Source organism: Indicator indicator, chromosome 30, assembly GCF_027791375.1.
Source record: "Indicator indicator isolate 239-I01 chromosome 30, UM_Iind_1.1, whole genome shotgun sequence".
Classification (NCBI taxonomy): domain Eukaryota; kingdom Metazoa; phylum Chordata; class Aves; order Piciformes; family Indicatoridae; genus Indicator; species Indicator indicator.
Window position 1 is genome coordinate 1,394,807 of NC_072039.1, and position 19,800 is coordinate 1,414,606.

General features: G+C 48.3%; 1 protein-coding gene across 1 annotated transcript in view; it reads left to right on the top strand.

Moving 5' to 3' along the window:
• The window catches only part of KSR1 (kinase suppressor of ras 1), a 64,002-nt gene that overhangs the window by 26,638 nt on the left and 17,564 nt on the right, over positions 1–19,800 (top strand). Inside the window, exons 2-3 of the mRNA XM_054394280.1 lie at positions 3,082–3,222; positions 17,823–17,970. Coding sequence (XP_054250255.1) covers positions 3,082–3,222; positions 17,823–17,970 — 289 coding nt within the window. The remainder of the gene's footprint in view (positions 1–3,081; positions 3,223–17,822; positions 17,971–19,800) is intronic.

The window sequence follows — 19,800 nt, forward strand, 5'->3', positions numbered from 1 at the left end:
GTTTGCCATTCGTAGTGAGTAGGATGTGCTGTTTGGCAAGCAGGCAGTGAGGAGCTTACTATTGGCTTTATCTCTTGGTCTAGGCTGTGGTTGGAGACCTGCATGTTGTTTGTGGGTTTTCATCTGCGTCACTGAGCCCAGAAGTTTTATTATATTCTCAGAAAAGGGTTTTGCAACAGCTCAGCTATTAGAGCCAAACCCTCTAGTTCAGCTAAAAGTCTGGGCAGGAAATAGCAAAATGAAATTCATCCTAGGGGAGAAGCATGGTGCATGTAGGGTGGGAAGAGAATGCAGAGCCACTATTTATAGGGCTAGGAGAAAACAAACTGGGACTCAAGGAGCAAATGTGAAGGAGTTATCCTGGGAAAGCCAGCCTTGGCAACCCTGAGATGCCCAGATCTGTGCTTGTCAGCCTGCTTCCCCAGTTTTAAGTGTTGTGTTTCTGTTCTATCCTGACAAAGAAGGAAAGGTTGACATTGAAATCTGTGCTGTGCAGAGCACCTTCCAGCAGTGTCCTTTGAGGACTTCATGCTCTGGATGAGGCTTGTCAAGCGAAAATGTTTGAGCCCATGTGTTTTGAAGCTGTATGAAAATAGCTGAAGACAGGCCCTGCGCCAGGAGGGCTGTGCAGCACAGGCAGGCAGAGCCACAGGCAGCGTGGAAGAGGAGAGAGATGATTTAATTTGCTGCTGGTCAGACAGCAGGTCAGTGGCAGGGCTAGGAGTGGAGCGCAGCTCCCTGGAGCAGAAAGCTGTGCTCTGACTCATTGAATGTGGTGCTCCTGGCCTTACACTGAAATCGGTGAGAATTTTGTGGGGGATGCAAGAGCAGTGACTGTGCTTCAAGAATGTCCTTCCTCAAAGCAGCACACTGGCCTCGTGATGCTGCAGAGTGCAACAGGATAATGTGGGGCATGCCTGATGTGGATGACTTCATTTGTCATTTTTTGTTTATAAATAGATGCTGAAACCTTCTTGCCTTCCACGGTGGTTTTGGGAACAGATTCCCACACCCTTTCTAGCCATTGTCAGTGCTTGCAGTTCCCTGCTTTATACTGGGCCATGTGCTACTTTGAAGGCATTTGCATAAAGTTAGTGTTGCACAGAACTAAGTGTGGAGCTCTGGCTTTAGAGAGGATGCTGATGTCTCAGCCTTCTTCCCAGAAAATGAGCCTTGCCTGCTGGGAGACCTGCACTCAGATAACAGGTGACTGAGGAGCCAAGCTGCCACTTCAGTACCCCATCCTGCCACTTTCCACATCACTCTGCAGTCTTGCTGCTTTCTCCAGCTGCTCAGCAGCCCTGAGGTGTGCCCAGGGGAAGGGATGAGGTGACCCCAGGGAGAAGCAGTAAGGCACCTCAGCATCCTGGGAGTTCTCCATACTGCAGCATAAAAATATGCAGCTGACTTGTTTGCCTTTGGCTGGGCTTTGTCTCTGCCTCCCTAATGCCTTCTGAGGGGAAAGAGGATGCAGACATGATACATCTGGGGACAGTAAGAACAGAACCAAGTACTCTGAGCAGAATGAAGCCCTGATAATGAGAATGTAGTTCTTGCCTGTTAAAAATGGATGTTTAGGATAGATAAGGCAAAAGGCACAGCCAAGACCCACGTCAGGGTTCAATCTGCCCTGGAAGCAGTTGCTTTGACTGTAGGAGACAACGTTTCCAGCCCATACTCCTCTATGTGGGTTACCTCCAGCTGCCCTCAGACTTGCCTGCAGTGGCCAGGAGGATCTGCAGAGCTGTGCTGTGTCTAATGTGGGCCTGCTGGATGTATGTGGATGTGTGTGATACAAAGCCAGGAGGTGGAGAAGTCACACAGTGAGAAGCAGAAAAAACTGAAACCAAGCACTTAGAAGGAGAGTACTTGGAATAGCATCTCTGAGGTCACTTCTGACCTGGCTGAGCAGGAGAGCTAGGGGAAAATACGTGTGACAGTGAGAGAGCAGAAGGTCATGACTAAGCCAGCTGATGACATCAGATGTGCCCTTGCCTGCCCTGAGATAACTCTGAGGGCACGGAGCACACATACTCCACAGACATCTTACTCCAAGGTGCAGCTGTGTAGGAGAGTACAGCTGAGGGCAAGTCCATGACTACAGCACAGGCAGACCAGGCTGCAGCAGTCACAGTGGCACAGGGAACTGTGCTGAGGGAGCCAGCTGATGTGTCTGCACTTGGCACAGAGCACAGCAGGGGAGCATGGCTGGTGGTGGTGGTGCCCAGGCCTCTGCTGAGCCCATCCCCAGCCTCTTTGGAGCATGGCTGCTTTTGACAGAGCCACAGCTGCCCACAGGGACCTGCCCTGCCCATGAGGTCTGACTAGAGAGAGCAGGCAAAGGATGGGAAAAAGGAAGCACTCTCATTCCCTTTTTATAGAAAGAGGTACTGAGACTGAGGGCAGTGGGGTGGGATTTCCAAGGTGATTTCTTTTAGGTCTTATGCTCCAAAGCCACATTAGGAAGTTATGGTTAAACTCCAGCTGGATGGCCACAGGGTGAGTGCCAAGGGCTGGCTGTGTCTTCTAGGACACAGCAGTCCTGCTACTGCACAGCTGCTTCTCCGAGCAGTGGCACTGCTTTGCATTTCTGTTTGCATTGCATGAAGAGTTTGAGTCACTGCTGTATTAACTCAGCTTCTGATAAACCTCACACTTCATGGCTTGTTGTCTGAATTTACAGATGTGTGGACAGAAGCAAACTTGCTATGCCTGACAGGAGTCAGATCAAACAAAGCCCTCAGCCAACCCAACTGCTGCACAGAACTTTTGCTGATAGGAGTGTAGGGAAGAGTCCTGCAGGGATGGGTCCTGCCTTGTGTTGAGATGCTGAGCAGTGAAGGTGCTTGGTGTGAGGGCCATGTCTGAACTTCCCTGAGTGCTTGCAGGAGCGTAGCCTTTATAGAATCGTTACAGCTGGAAAAGATCTCTAAGATTATCAGGTCCAACCTCCTAGCCAACACCTCCAGGGAGCCCCACTCCAAGCCAGCATCCCCCTCGGCCAGGTACTGTACACACAGCGCCTGGGAACCTGACACCACACCCCGGGAACTTAACTCTTTCCTTTCTGGCTCCCAACAGGTGAAACTGATTGACTACATCCACAGGCAGCGGCAGTGCAAGCTGAGTGTGCCCCTGCACGACAGGACGGCAGAGCTCAACAGCTACCCACGGTTCCACGACTGGCTGGACATCGTCAATGTCAGGAAAGAAGTTGTACAGGTAAGGGGAGGATAGCCCTCAGCACAGAACCCCCTGCTCTTTCAAGACATTCTCAGCTGCCTGCCCTCTCCCAGGAGTGCTGTGATACTTCCTTCCCTTTGTCCTCCTCTCAATTTGTAGGATCTTCTCCTCACAGCATCTGAAGCAACACCTCCCACCTTGGATGAGACAAAGGTGCTGCATTACCAGCACCTCCTGTCCTTCTGCCTGCTAGCTCTGAGCATGACACCAGAACTTCATCACTGACTGCCTTCTAGAAAATAACCTCCTGCACCATGCCATGTTCTGTGTCCAGTACCAGCCCCCCTGAAAAGACCAAGAGTTCCAGCTCTGTGTGGGGACATATCCAAAGCCTTAATGAAGAGGCTGAGTCCTTACAGCCTGTTTGTGTCTAAACCCTGCATGCCACACTTAGAGCTCACTGGGATCCCAAAAGAGCCAATAGCCATCCCTTGAAAGAGACCAGCAAAAAAAGCCAGGCTTTACAAGTTTGTCCCAGGCTGATGGTTCTGCAACTGTGTAGCCTCACAGAGCACTCAATGCCAAGTAGGCTGCAGCCCAGTAATGGGCAGGGAGATTTTGATCTGGATTTTGAGTGGGGGTAGAAGTCTTTGCACAGAGACCATGGAGGGTTTTCTTCATTTTATACACACACACACACAGAGCCCTGAGTAAAGCTCTGCTTCAAACTGATGCCAGTGAGCATTGCATCAGTGTAAAGGAATGGAATAAATAACCCTCCTGTGGTGGTCTTTGTGGTGGCCAGCATCGTGCTCACACACCAAGGCTCCTTCTGATCTTTACACTTTAATTCTTAACATGCAAATCACTGGAAGCCTCTGTAGTGCACAGAATACTCTCATCTTTCTGACCAGAGGAGCCAACACATTTTTTTTCTTTCTTGAAAAGGAATCTGAAATCCCAGCTGTGTTTAGGTGGTTACTGGGGACTCCAGGACTGCAGGGCACTGACATCAGTGGAACTGGACTGTCCCTGTCCTGTGCTGTTCTGTACTGGGGACACTCCAACATTACATTAATGGCAGTGTAAGTAGAGCTTAGTCCACTAGTGGCTGAACAAAGCAGAAAAGGTTTTTTCCATTCTTTCCCCCACTTTTGGCTCTGCAGGCCAGATCACAGTGTTCTCATTCAGCTTCCTTTGATCCTTACACCAGCAAAAATTCTCCAACTTCAGCAGCAATCTGCCTGAGTGAAAAATTCAGCAGATTTTCATCAAAGTTATTCCAGCTTGGTGCTCAGCCTGGTGAAACAGAATGAGCTCAGGACCGAGTTGTGCCTTCTGTTCCCTACCATTCGTTTTGATTGTGGTGCTGGATTTGCCTTCAGGCCAGCGAGGTTTTGGGTAGCAGAGCTCAAGGTGCAGCAGTGACAATGAGAGAACAGAAAAGCTGCCTGGTGCTGTGGCCAAACTCCTATTGTTGGTTTCTAAGGTTACTGGAATTGCCTGAGCCTCAAAGAATGTCTTTGTAGCTCTTTATAAAAACCTTTGTGATGCCTGCAGAACTGGGGGAAGGGAAGAGGTGAAGAGAAGGGGTGGAGGAGAGGGGGAGGGAGGTAGACAGTTCAAATCTGCCACATCCTGCTTATTTAGGGAGCAAATAGGGTTCAGACTGCCCTTCCCTACGTGTGGTCACTAAAAAAGGTGAACAAATTCAGGTTTGGTCTAAGGCAGGAAGAGAACATTTTTCAGCTCTTTATTTTGATCTGTGCACTCTTGCTACCCCCTCTCCAGCAATGACCAGTGTAATGAGCTGTGTTCCTTCTGTGCCCCGGGACAGAAGCATAAGAGGTACACAAAGCATTCAAATCCCTCTTGTGATCCCAGATGCATGGTTAGTACGGGAAAGTTCTGCATCCATTTCATGCAGCTGCAGGCAGCTGCTGTGGGGTTTGCATTGACTGGAGAGCTGCAGCACCCATTGGGTCACTCAGAGCTGGGCATGCTGGAGCAGGCTGCAGCTGGGGGAAGTGGAAGCAGAATCATAGAATGGTCTGGGAAGGGACCTCCAAAGGTCATCCAGTCCAACCCCCCTGCAGTCAGCAGGGACATCCTCAACTAGATAGGCTGCCCAGAGCCCTGTTGAGCCCCATGTTGAATATCTCCAGGGATGGGGCCTCAACCACCTCCCTGGGCAACCTGTTCCAGTGTTCCACCACCCTCATAGTAAAGAACCTGTTCCTAACATCCAGCCTAAATCTGCTCTTCTCTAGTTTGAAGCCATTGCCCCTCATCCTATCACTAGCCCAGCAGCTGGGCTAATAAACTCATTGCTCTCTTCTTGCAGTGATTTTTATGGTGGTTCTGTTCTTTCACTGCTTAGAAAATAGCCACTGTTGATGTTTGTGTCTTGGACACCAGCAGGCAGTGCAGGGGAGATGTCTGTGGCCAGATGCCTTTCAGAAGTGTTGGAGCTATTGTGGGATCATTGCTGTTGCTTAGATTTCACCCAGCATGTGAAATGTGTTTTAGCTGAGTGCTTTCAAAATGGAAATCACTCACAGAGGCAGAAGTAATAGATTAGGTATTAAGAAATGTGTAATGACCTCCCTTAGCTTCATGAACACTGCCTGTGACATGAGTAGGGAGAGAGGTGGTTAGGCAGCCTGGCTGAGTAGCTCACACAGGGAAAATAGGGACACTCGCTCCTGTATTCTGTGGACAAAATACACTGGGGAACGACTTCCTATCTCTAAGGCTCACTGTGAAACTGAAATGGTTACACCAGGTTTCCTTCTTAATGCTTCCAAAAGGTGCTGCAGAGAGAGAGAAAACCCCACAGATGCTGTAAAGGTGTATTCCCATTATGCACACAGCCCTCTCTCCCTGACACTTCGAGGCTCTGAAGCTAGTTGGAGAAGTTGCCAAGTACCTGTAGAGTCTCAGAGCCCTTCCCTGGACCCTTCTGAGGTCTAAAGAGCAGCACGATGCAGGAGGCACAGGTGGAGTGCTGCCCTGTAGCCCACTGCTTGCTAGGCACGAAGCAGGAGAGAAGGCCAAGTTCATGGCTTTTTTTCTTTGCTTTTTGAAGTGGTTCTGATTCCCTTTGCATTCCTGGTGTTGCTGGAGGGAGCGTTGCAAGATTGTGCTAATCTGTGACATAACACCTTTGAAAAGCAGCCTAATTGCCAGCGGTTTTTGAGCTCAGGGGTTAGACAATGCACTTTTTCTCTCTTCCTCTTCCCCTCCCCTCTCTCCCCCTCAGCCCTCTCCCAAATAAAGCTGCCATGCAGGGAAGCACAGCAGCTCCCAAGCTCTCCTGTCAGAAATAGAGCAGGGGCTCGAATTCTGAATATCTGCTGACTCCCCCAGTCCAGGCTGAGGACTATTTTTTGCTCGGTGACTTCGCTGGAGCCATTGTGCAGCCCGCAAGCTCTCGCTAGCATAATTGCTGCCTTCTCGTCGGGCTCCTTTCTCTCTTTGAAAGCCTATATTTTAAACAAGAATAATGACTGCTTGTAAAATCCTTTAGTTCTGGGAGAGATTAGGGTAATAACGATGCAGTGTTTATGGCGCTGGGCAACAGCTCGGAGTCCCACGGACGGGGAGAGCAGGCAGCCGGTCACGCTGCGCCGGGTGCGGGCGCTGCGCTGCTCCGACCTGGCGGACCCGGAGGTAGGTGGTGAGCACCAGCTTGGGGGTCGTGATCCTGTTTGCTCCCTGGAAACACACAGCTCGGAGGGGTAAGAAAACTCTGAACCCCCACCCCAACTCGTGCTGTTTCGGTTTCTTTGTTCCTGTTCTTCTAATCGGTTGCCAGACAGATGTTTATCGCAGCAGAGCCGTGGCTAGCGCGGAGCAGGCTGAGCTTTGGAGCTGGGCTAAGATTGTTCTGTCACTCGCTTTGGGAGTAGTTCTCTAGGAGATGTTGGAGTCCTTGCTCCTGGCTAGGAGTGCTGGAGATTGGGTGGCACTCTGTGTGCAGTTTAATACTGAAAGGGATGCATAAATGGTTAAATGTGGTGGATTGCAGTTGGGAAAAGAGATATTTGAACTGGGAAGAGATGCTGGAGCTGGGAAAAGAGATACTGGAGTTGGGAAAAGGTACTGGAGCTGGGAGAAGGGATATTGGAACTGGGAAAAGAGATGCTGGAGCTGGGAAAAGAAATATTGGAACTGAGAACTGGGAAAGCCAGGACAAGGAAGCATGCAGACAGAAGATGGATTTAAGCTGATATGAGGCAGGTAAAAGTTACTCTGAGGATGGACCTAGAGGAATACACTGCTCTGGACTATCCTGCTCCCCTTGAGAGTTGGAGCCAAGAATTAAGGGGGAGTGGGAAGGAAGGAGGATGTGAGCAGAGAGGGAAGGATGTGAGCAGTGTTGTCCCCATTCTTTGGCTCCTGGAAGAAGTCTCCTGCAGAGCTGTTTACTGGGTTCTGTGTTTGGGCCATATTGCCAGAAAGAAGAGATTAAAAAGATCTCTACTGGTTTATTTTCTTAACAGAAAAAAACCAAATCCTTTCTACCTTTACTGTTGTTCTTCCCAGAAACACAGCACTTGTCACCATCCTACAAAGTAACTTAAGAACAGAGTCATCTCCTTACCATCTTCTGAAACGTGCCTGAACCAGCCCTGCTCCCCATGGAGCAGGGGTTCCAGTCAATCAACTTCAGGAAGCTGTTTTTAGAGTAGGTAACTGTCAAGCCCAGGGAGGGGCAAATCCTGCTCTAGTGATTGCTGGCTATGTGCAGAGCTTTGCCACCAGGGAGACTACATGGGAGCAGATTTGACAGTGCTGTGCTCTGCTTTATGGCAGTTCCATTTGGGGGATGTATTTGGCTTCTAATATATCTACTTTTTTTGTAATGCCTCCTGTTGGCTTGTGTCACTTTTCTCCTTCCCCACTCAGCATCTCTGCCCCAGACCTGCTTTCTTGTGAGTGGTTCCTGAGCAGACTGGGGAGCAGGGCAGGAAAGGCTCATGCCTGGAGTAGGAATTGTCTGCTAAGTGTCTCCTGCTGCCCTGGGAAAATCTGTGGAGGATGAGACACTGGCAGAGAGTTGATGCTGTGAGACCATGGCAGATGGTTAGACTTGCATGGACTTGCAGCAGCATGATCAGTTGGAGCAAAGGGGGGGCTGTGTATGTGTGCATCCTTACTTTGGCTGGGGGAAGAGAAGAGGCAGATCTCCCAGAACCTATCAGGTTTCCACAGCTGTATCCTCTCATCTTTTTCTGTCATCATATCTACATGGACAGACTGGGAGGGCTTCGGCTGTTTGGGGATTTCCATGGCTCTGGCAGCAGAAGCTCTGACCAGGCTGCCAGATAGCAGAGATCCTGAATGTGCTAATTGTATCTATGCAAATTAACTCTGTCCTGCAGGCTTCCTGCATCTCAATCTCCATCCCTATATTCCAGCTGAAGGCCCCTCCCCAGAGTAAAGGGCTCTTGGAAAATATCCTCTGCTACTGCCAGGGTTCCCTCCTCCTGCTAAGGGGTCCAGGTGCCCCTTGCAACCTTGTGTGCTGTAAACGGTTCATGGCAGGAGGTCAGCATGAGGCTCAGCTACCTCTCAGGATCTGCAGTGAAATGCAGCAACTGCTCCATCCCTTTTCCCACAGGAAACCAGCAAGTAACAGCAGCTACCCTGTCCATGGAGAACAAACTGAGTGGGAATGCCCTGAGAGTGCCAGCTCCACTCCACCCTGGCTGTTGTGTGAGAGGTGAAACAGTGAAGAGAGAGATGTTGAGTGAAGCCACAGCCTGAGTGTGCTCACAGTTTAATGCAAGCTAGAAATTTCCTGTGAGAGGCTTCCCAGAATGCCCACAAAATTCACAGCAATTTAATAATACAACAATTTTTCAGTGCCTCCTTCAGCAGATGCCAGGGAAGCAGTGCAAAATAACAACTGGTGGGCACAAGATGTTCTCAAGAGCATCCTTACATACTTGGCTTAGAGCTATCAGTGGGAATTTAAGCACCTTATGTAATGGGCTTTCTCTTCTAGCATCTGCTGCTTTACGGGAGGATGATTGGTGAGGGAATGTATTGATTTAAGAGGACGCATTTGGGGCCCTGACAGCTCTCCAGCTCTATGGGAAGAGCCATCTCTACTAGGTCAAGGAGCAGGGCAGGCTGCTTCTGCAGCGCTAGCAGCAGCATTAGCTCCTTTGGCTTATCTGCAGGGAGGAATCTTTACCAAAAATAACCCATCCCCTGTGTCAGATACCAGCATTTTTGCCATGTTTCAGGGATTTAAGTTGGACACCAGACAAGATTAAAGACCTTCTTACACCATTGTGTGAACTCTTTACCCTGACTAATTGAGGCTAACCTTCAGATGGCTTCTTGGACACACTGTGATTTACTTTTCTCTCTTGTCAATGTGTACCATGAAGTGCACAGCCTGCAGGGCTTTGTAGAAGAGTCTTTTTACTCCTTGCAGAGAGGACCCATACCCTGGGCTGGGCTTTTTAGCATCACCTCTGCTAAGCAGTGTGTGGTTTTGCTGGCAGTTTTGGCTTTAGGTTTTGCTGGCAGTTTTGAGGTACTGAAAAACTGAAAGCAAGTTCAGCCTCTCCTGCTCTTTATTTTTGTGTGTGTTTGGAGTTTGTTTTGGTTTGAATCTGATCCTATTGTTAGGGTAGTATCTGAATTTCTTGCAGCTTCCCCTCTCATGCTGTAGCCAAGGTGTGCCCAGGGAGCCTTTAAGGTGCATTTTTTGAAGCTGTGTTTTTTTTAAAGCCAGAGTACCCCTGGAGAAGCAGGCAGGGAGAGGTCTGTTTGACCTACATTTCTCACCTTCCCTGCTGAAGACTGGGGGTTTACCCCTTGTGCAAAAGGCCCAGAAGTGCACTTGCACTGAGGGCTGAAGCCCACCACATGCTGCTTTGAGATGGGAAGGGAACATTGTCCCCCTATAACTCAACAGCTGAGCCAAAGCAGCAGCAGCAGCTGAACCTGCTTGAAGAGCCATCTTGAACTAGTGACCCTCATCATCATCACAGTGGCTAACACAGAGCTAAATCGTATCAGGCCAGTCTTACAGGGATCAGGTTGACCAGTTTTATATTAAGCCACCACATATGTGGAGCACATGAGTGGCTGTTTAAAGAAAGCCTCTTACTTGCCCTCCCTCCTCCTTCGCCCCCCTCCCTTTAAGGCTTATTTCTTTTGTCGCGTGTCATGGGGGCTGGGAGCAGGTTCAGAAAGTCTGAGCTCTCCCAGCTCAAGGTCATTTGGATTGTTTAAATATAATCTCCTTTTCTGTACTTATACTTTCCTACAACTTGCTGTTCTGTCTTTCTAAAATTAAACTCTTGGGCAAAAGAGTAGATTGGGCAGGAAGGGGGCAAGCTGGCAGCAGGCTGGACCCTTCCCAAGGTGTGTGGCTGCTGGGGATGCAGAGCAAAGCCCTCAGCAAAGAGCTGGGGCTGCCCTGTGCTGCTCAGTTGTGGTGTCTGAACTCTTCCCACTTTCCACAGGAAGGCCACACATGGAGCTGTAGAGCAGGGACCTGCTTAAGGAGGTGAAACTAGTCAGCTTAGGGGTGCCCAAGCCCTCCACGGTGCTTGTGTCCTGCAGATGAAGCAGACAAAGGGGGAAATGCCCCAAGGCTTCTAAGCAGCTCAGCAGCAGTTTGGAATGTTTTGTAGTTTGTACAAAAAATTGTTTGCAAGGTTTTTCTCTGCAACCAGGAAGGCTTGAAAATGAAAAGTGAATGCTTGGGGGAAAGGGAAAGCTGGGGGTTACTGGTTGCAGGGTGTGTCGGTGTGAGCTGAAATTCCCCCCTACCTCTTGCTTGATCTGGTCAAAGGCTGCTTGTTGCTCAGGACCCCATTGGAAACTGTTTCTCTTTCGACTCACATCATAGAGAGGTTTCACAATCTGACTGTATCCAGGAATGTGCAGTCTCCAAAATCCCACTATACCTAAGAAACGCAGAGTTTCTTTCTTGTTGGTGGGATTTGCCATGGTGGAGACTCTGTTTATCACATCCATTGGGATGTGACGGCGACCATCTTGCCACCGCACTCCCAGAAACTGGATTTCTCTGGCAGGTCCTTTCACCTTGTCTCGCTTGATAGCAAAACCAGCTTGCAAGAGAATGTCAAGGATTTTGTTACCTTTCTCGAAGACTTCTTCAGCAGTCTCACCCCAGACGATGATGTCATCGATGAACTGAATGTGTTCTGGAGCTCCACCTTTCTCCAAAGCATCATGGATCACTGCATGGCAGATGGTTGAACTGTGAATCCACCCCTGGGGCAAACGATTGAATGTGTACTGAATGCCTCTCCAGGTGAAAGCAAACTGAGGCCTGCATTCCTCTGCTATGGGAATAGAGAAGAAAGCATTAGCAATGTCTATGGTAGCATACCATTTGGCCTGCTTGGATTCCAGCTCATATTGGAGTTCCATCATGTCTGGCACAGCTGCACTCATGGGTGGAGTTACTTCATTCAAGGCACGGAAATCAACTGTCAGACGCCACTCTCCATTCTGCTTTCTCACAGGCCAGATTGGACTGTTGAAAGGTGAATGAGTTTTGCTGATGACCTTCTGACTCTCCAACTGACGAATCAAGTTTTGAATGGGCACCAAAGAGTCACGGTTGGTTCTGTATTGTCTGTGATGCACAGTTTGAGAAGCAACCGGCAGCTTTACATCCTCTATCTCATGTTGTCCCACAACTGCAGATTCATCTGAAAGCTCAGGTCTAATGGACAACTTCAATTTTCCTCCATCAATTTCTACAGTTGCTATTCCAAAAGCCCATTTGTAACCCTTAGGGTCTTTAAAACGCCCTTCTCTCAGAAAGTCAATTCCCAAAATACAAGGTGCATTAGGACCTGTTACAATAGTATGTTTCTTCCACTGCTTCCCAGTTAAACTTATGTCAACCTCTATCTTAAACAACTCTTGAGATCCACCAGTGACTCCCTGAATAGTTATAGATTCTCCCCCTTGATAATTTGATGGTATTATGGTGCACTGAGCTCCTGTGTCAACCAAGGCCCTGTACTTCTGAAATTTTGAAGTGCCAGGCCACTGGATGTACACATCCCAATAGATTCTGTTATCTCCATTATCCCTTACCTCCCCCTGGCGGAAGGCAGGGCACCCCTAATGGTGGGGATTACCTCCACATGTACAGCTGGCACAACGTCCAGCATCAGAATTAGGATCACTGTTGGAGCTATCAGAGTTGTTCTGGGAAACTGAGGAAGCGACAGCTACCCTCCTGGTATTGCTACCTCGGGATCTGCCCCTCTGCAGCTCCCGTAACCTCTTGAAAAGATCAGAAGTTGGTTGACCATCCCATCTGTTCATGTTCTCACCAAACTGATCACGCAGAGTTATCCAGATACTGCCACGTGATTGCCTCTGCTGTCTGTTTTGGTTTGACCTGTTCTGGAATTGCCTTCTTGGAGCACGTCTGTTCCTAACAGCTGAAACTTGTATCCATCTGGAGGAAGAGGAATCAGAATCATCCCCCTTCATCAAGTTGGATATGGAGGTTTTAAGTTCCTCCTTCAGCTCTTTCATGCAATTCTTCATTTCTCCAGACAAAGTTTCAATGGCTGAAACCAAAGAAGTACGTGCAAGACTATCCTCCAATTGCCTCATTTGGTCAGTGAAATGGCCAACAGTAGGAGGCACTCCACCATAATTTCTTGCCACAATCCTGCTTGCCAGAATAGTAGCATAATTAGGAGGAGCAAGCTTAATGAGCTTTTTGGCAAGGCCTGTTCCAACAGGAATTTCATCAGGATTCAGAGTCTTATGATCTCCATACATTACTTCTCTCACAGCAAACTCTCTCAGACGCTTGATTCCCTCAGCTATTGTGGTCCAAGGCTTAGGGTTCCATGGTAAATCATCTCTGCTGGGGTACCTCAGCGAGACTGCCAGTAGGAGGCGTGCCCACAGAGAAACTTTACCAATGCACTTGCCTAGGTGCCTGTCTATGCCTGTATCCTTTGAGAGCATCCCCAACTGAGAGGCCGACTTGTCACCTACCACCAATGCTGGGGCTCCCATATCAAAACACCTGGCTAGCCAAGACAGGACTGGCTCATTATCTCCTCTGATGTAATCCTTCCTCACATGTCTAATTTCCTTTCTGGGTGCATTAGCTGACTGTATGTCATCATCATCATCATCATCATCATCATCATCCTCATCATCCTGAGGTCGCTGTCCCCATAATCCTGTTGTAATCCTCCGTTGAATTTCCTTGAGTTCAGAGGCTCTGCCAGCAGTTGCTAATCTACCAGGGTCTACATCCTGACCTACATCTCCATCATCCATGTGGGGTCTCAAAAGGTCTGCCAGAGTTTTAAGGCTAACCCTCTCTTCCTCACCAGAAGGATCTTTCTTAACAGAGGGACCCTGAGTAGAAGGACCCTCATCTCCATCTACACCATCTCCTGCAGCATCTGCATCTCCTCCTGCAGCTCCTTTACGCTTTCTGGTGATAGTGGCAACCAAATTTACTGGCTTGGTTTTCACATTCACAGCAGAGTTGGAAGAGCAAGTAGCCTTATGTCTTTCTTGATACAGTGCTATCAGTAGCCATATGATTATTCCAAGAAGCAACAAAATTAAGATTAAGGCAAGCACAAGATATCTAGGGTACCACTGGTTCCAAAGACCCTCTGTAGTTGTAAGAGGAGTACCAAACTCATACGTGTCTGCTAGCAGATCCATAGTTGAGTTACCATAGCTTCTTAGCCCAATAAGACCACAACAGAATTCACCAACATTCAGTAACTTGTTCTTAACCCAAAGAAATGACTGGTATGCCACATATCTCACAATCTTGTCTATCATGCAGGAAACAGCCCATCTGTAAACAATCACACTGATAATAGATGAAATAAAATTACTCAAAATCCAAAACAGCTTCATTTTGCTTCCTAATCTGAGCAGAAATAAATCAAACAAGCAATTGAGCCCCACGTTGGGCACCAAAAATAAAAAGTGTGTCGGTGTGAGCTGAAATTCCCTCACCACCAACAATAACCAGGCTAGCTCAGTCTGGAAGCAAATGAAAAGCTGTATTTACAAGCAGAGTCTAAAATCTATGATGAAACGCAATGAATATGTACAGATATACAAAATTCACAACATTCACAAATATATACAATCAACAGAAAAAGCACAATTGATCTCCCTTTGCTTCCCCCCAAGGGGACCCTCCCAAAGGGGCCTCTCTCTCCCAGGAGCTTCCCCCCCAGACCCCCCTGGACAGAGAAGCAGAGTTAGTTAAGCAGAAAGTTGTTAACTTAGCTGCCAAGGTCAGTGTGTTATCTTCAGCCAGAAGAGAAGAAGAAACAGCAGCCAGACAGCCCAGCAACTGCCCCCACTGCCGAACGCAGAATGTGCAGAGTGCCTACTTTGTTTTGGGTAATAGTTCTTAAACATTTCTATCTATCCAATGGAAGTGTTTAGAACAATCAGTATTTTGCTTTCTTACACCCAATAGTGACTTATTTACATTCTTTCACTTTCTCTGTTCTGAACTTTGCAAGGAAAAATTAAAAAGACAGTTTCAAACCATCACACAGGGGTTTGGTCTTCAAAAGGGGAAAGCACTAAATCCCACCAGACTTGCAAAGCAAGCAGGCCTGGAGTTATCCATCAGGCTGCGACCAGGCAAAGAGAACAGCAAGTTAAGATAGTCCCTTCTGCTTTATTGACACAGACTGAAGCACACACTCAGTATATGCTCTTTTTTTTTTCAGTCCAAAGGCCTAAGTGAGTTCATTTTTCACTCCACCGACTGCACAGGTATAAGGCTCTTGCCCAAGGTGTGGTGGCACTGCCCTTGCAGAGGGAGAACAGCAGAAGAGAATCTGACTGCAGCCTGGCTGCTTGAGTGGACACAGCCTTGTGGACCAGACTGATTCCCCTCTTTATTTCTAGTCTCTGTGTTTTGGGGGGTTTATTTCATTGGGGTTTGCTTTACTGACTCTCCTGTCGTCTCCAAACCGGGCGAGGAGAAGGTCTCTCAGTAGCTGATGCCACACTTGCTGTTAGGAAGCACTGTGGCTCACTAACATTTCTGCCAGCCCAAATGCCTGCTGCCAAGCCTTGATACCTCCTGTGCCACTCAGCACCCTGTTACCAGTGTGCTTGTCCAGCCTGGGTCCTGCCACAGAGCAGGTACTGGAGAAACCAGATGCCCAGTGGTGCTGTGGCCAGCCCCGTCCCAGCTGGCCCTGCATGCTGTGCCCATTTAATGCCTGGGCTGCACACTGCCTGTGGTGGGAAAGCTTTGCTTCCCTGAGCACATCTTGCTGACTGACTTACTAATAGCTCTAATAAGTTACTGGTTAGCTTTGTGTGGTGTGAAGTGATGCAGGGTAACATGGCCTGGGAGCTTTTACTGGGGTCTAGGGTGACCCTGCTGCTGAAAACTCCGACTGTATCACCTGGGCTGGTTTCTTAGTGGGGAGTGCTAGGGGTGAGGAAATGTTTCAAGATCATTCAAGACTGACATGACTGTGATCCTGCTTGCTCCAGACCTGTGTCAGAGCATGAAATGGGATAAATGTTTCTGATAGGACACTGGCTTTCCCTTGTGCTTCATGGGGAAACAGCAGCAGCCCAGCCCCAAAGCCTCTGCAGGGGCAGCCCGGCTGCTGCTGTAACAAACTTCCTTCCTTGGGCACTAAAACTCACTCCAGGTTTGCCCCCAGTCACTGTCCCTTTTAGAGCTGCTTGTGTGGCTGCCAGGCTGAGTCTGCATGGCAGAGCCACCCTTCTGATAGCATTGAACAAAGATGCTTCTGTCAGCTGCCCTCTGTGTGCAGGGGACAGGAACTCAGGGGGTGCCAACTGAAGGAAAGACTTGGCACCAGTCTGTTTTTACCAGCCCAGTTTGGCCTGGGCTCTGGGTGAGCAAACCTGTCCTGGCTGCTGCTGGAGCACTTGAGGTGTGGAAACCCAAGTCCATTCAGATGTTCTGAACCCCTGGGGTTTTTATGTCCTTTGGAGTGAAATGTCGGGTTAGGAATCCCAGGAGGGTGGATCTTGCTCTGTTTTCATTGGACTCTTCGTGCTTCCTGCCTTTTATCCAAGTGGAAGTCATTCAGGAACAAACTTTTTTGGGGCACTCCTGCATCTTGGTGGTGAATGAATAACAATCCCCAGTGTCAGCTGGGATGGCTGTGGGTTTGTTACTCTGCTCGTTGTGGAAACCCAAGGAAATCTCCCCAAACATCACTGCATTCTGGCTCTCCTATGGACCTGCTTTGTGCTCACTGCTCATTGAAATTCTTGGCCTCTCCTGGAGTCAGCTGTGTTTGTGTTTCAGCTGGTTCAGGGCATGTGACAGAAGATGCAGGATGCATTCCTTAGGCTTCTGCCCTTTCTAAATTTATTCTTTTTTTTTTTTCCCTTTGTTGCATGCAACTGTTACTAAAGATGGAGACTCTGTGATGACTCTTTGTGGTAACACCTAGAAAGCTCTGGGGCTGCTTCTAGCACTGGGTCTGGGTTAGGACAGATGTGATTGCTAAAGGGCATTCAGCAGCATCCACATGTGGTGGCTGTTGGAAGTGGGGGTTGAGAATCTGGAGGATTTCAGGCTTTTTGTTTTGTTTGTCCAAAGAGTGAGACATGCTTCTGAGCTTCCTCTTCAAATAAAAGCTGAAACAATTTTCTATAGCTTGATTCAAAGAGTTGGAAGCTTTAGGAAGGGCAGATATTGTGAAATTGGTGATCTCATTGTGAGAGTAGGCAGCAGTGAGGTTTGTTTAGGCAAAACTTTCAGGGAAATTCCTGGGTATCTGGGCTAAATATCCTGGTTTTGTTTATTAACCACAATTGCTGCGGACTTACGCTGGAAACGTTTGAATGGGGGAAGAGAGAGGCAGCACAGCCCAGTTCTGTGTCAGGAAATACCAGATCATTTCATGCTTTCCAGTCCCTTGTATCTTTTGTGGCTGCCTGATCTAAACCTTACCACTCTGGGGGCTTTGGTGCATTAAGATGTATGAGGAGTGGTGGAGAAAGACCTTTCCAAGCAAGATATGGGTAAGGCTGGTTCTCTAATGAAGGAAAACTTGCTTGAGGAGGAGGTCTCTATCTCTTTGTCAAAACATTTTCCTTTGTTTGACTTAAGAAGTCATTTTCCTCGCTGGTTTTTTAATGAAAAGCCAAACACCTTTATCTGACAGTTTTCCCTCCCCCCCCCAGGTTTTAGGCCTGGTTTGTTTCTGATGCTATTTTTAATGACAAAGTTAAGCTTTCGGTAGCAGCTTGTCAAAAACACTGAGTGAAAGCTTTCCACAGGGGGGAGAGGAATATTGCATCACCTCTAATCTTAACTTAAATACCAGAGAGTGAGCACAGCATCCTGGTGATACAGAGCACACTCAAGCATGTGCCTAGACTCATGATGTAGGGAGGAGAGAAAGCAGCACTTGAGCGCTGCTGAGCTCTGCCTCACGGTCATCACTGACCCAGTGATCCTTCAGAGATGCCCTGCCAGGATGAGTAAATCATGAGTCAGACCAGGCAGGCAGACAGTGGCACTATTTAAAGCACATCAGAATAACAAGTGGTAGCCTCATTTATCTGGATACCTACAAAAAGCAGTGTATCATCTTGTCTTTTTGCAGAGAATACCAGAGGAGCTAACCTTAGATGCCTTACTAGAAATGAATGAGTCCAAGGTGAAGGAAACCATGAAGAGGTGTGGTGCCAGAGACGAGGAGTGCTCCAGGCTCAACGGGGCCCTGAGCTGCTTGAGGAAGGTGACTGAATCAGGTATGGACTGCCCTGATGTTCTGTCTGCAGTTAGCTTCTTGGCAACCCAGCCCCCACCCCTGCTTCCTTTCATACAGAATCAGAGAATTCTTTCAGCTGGAAAAGACCTTTAAGATTACCAGGTTCAACCATTATCTACCTACCTACCCACCAAGCCTGGTGCTGACCCCTGTCCGTTGGTGCCACAATCTGCAAACCCCTCAGTGCCTGGCTGTTTTCTATAACCAGGATCAGGTTGTGGCTCTTGGCTGTGCATGAGGTTGCAGTGGTTTGCTTTTGACAGCATGTCAGATAAATGGAAATAAATGTGTGTAGAAGTATCCTCTCCCACTCAACAGACTCTTACCCTTATTCCCTCTCTGCTCAGAGCTGTGTCTAATGCTCCAGTCAGTCCTCCATCATCCAGCACACATATCCATGACCTAAGGATCACAACCACCTTCTTGTAGGTAATCCCCTGCCCAGATATTGCCAGCTCAGAGTGCAGGTGTGATTCTGTTTGGCACTGCTTTGCTCAGAAGCCTGAGTATTGTTCAGCTTGGAGGAGAAGAGCATTGCTCTGCCAAGCCTTCATCACTGGGGAGCTTCTAGAGTTGATTCACTTCTCCTTCCAACTGCTGTCCTCCTGCTGTTTCTCTTTTGACTGCTAGAATTGATAGCATTGTTAGGCACATGACAATAGCATATTGAAGAGCTACAAAGAACCCTGACTTCCCTTGAAATGCTGGGAAGACTGTGTTCAGCCTGCAAATGGCTCTGACCAAGTCATTTAAGCTCAGTGGAGCTCAAGATCACCAGAGTGCTGTTTCACCACCACCTTTCCCTGTCACCTTCCCCAGGCTGTGCTCAAAGGCACTGTAAAAATCAATCTGTACAAGAGTGTTTCTCACAGCATGCTGCTACTAACGTGCATCAGATCTTTCTTTGTAGCAAGGATCAATCTGTCACTGAAAGGGGATGTTTCCTGTTGGTATTATGACAGTTCCTACCATTTGCAAATCACAAAGGTTAGTTCATGGAAAAGTCAGCAAACAGCTCAGTTGCATATTTCCTTTTTTCCCCTAATCTTTCTTGTCCTGGGTTGTCAAATATTTCCCATCCACAGTGTGGCAACCCCAGCCATTGTTCAGCAGCCATGGCATGCACTGGGATAAAGAAATGGCAGTTTTTAAAAATCCAGGTGTTTGACCTCTTTTCCACCACTGACTGCTCCACAGGACATCAGGCCCTGAGGCTTTGGCTTTTCACCTTCATTTAAGCCATTAAGAGCATCCTTAACACTAAGTCAGAGAGTTATCTTGATGGATTAAGCCTCTGAACTTATCCCAGTAACCTCTGCATTCCCACTTGGCTGCCTGCAGATTTCTGTACTTTTTTTCTCTCTCATTTAAACCCAAAATTGCCCTACAAGCTGCACTGGACTGCTCTGAACTACAGTGCCAGGTGTTGTAGGAGGACTTCTAGACACTGGGACATGCTAGAGAGAGAGAAAAGTGACAGAGGAGAACCAGGAGCAGTTGACTCTCCTTGTGTGCAGCCTGATGGCCTTTCTCAGCTCAAGAGGTGTTTAGCAGTTGTGCTAGCTAACAGAAAATAGTTTCCTCTTTTTCCCAAAGAGCAGTCTAAAAGCAGGCAGGGAGCCAGACTGGATATGCAGGTTTGTCTAGACAGGTTGGCACCAAATCCGCAGTGTGCAGTGGGATGTGGGTGCCTCTTGGGTGCAGGTGTGCACATCCCATATTCTTCAGCAGGGCCCCAAGCTGTTCAAGCTCAGCCCACCTTGGAACACAGGACTTGAGTTTAGTTTTTGAGGTACATAGCTGCAGGGAG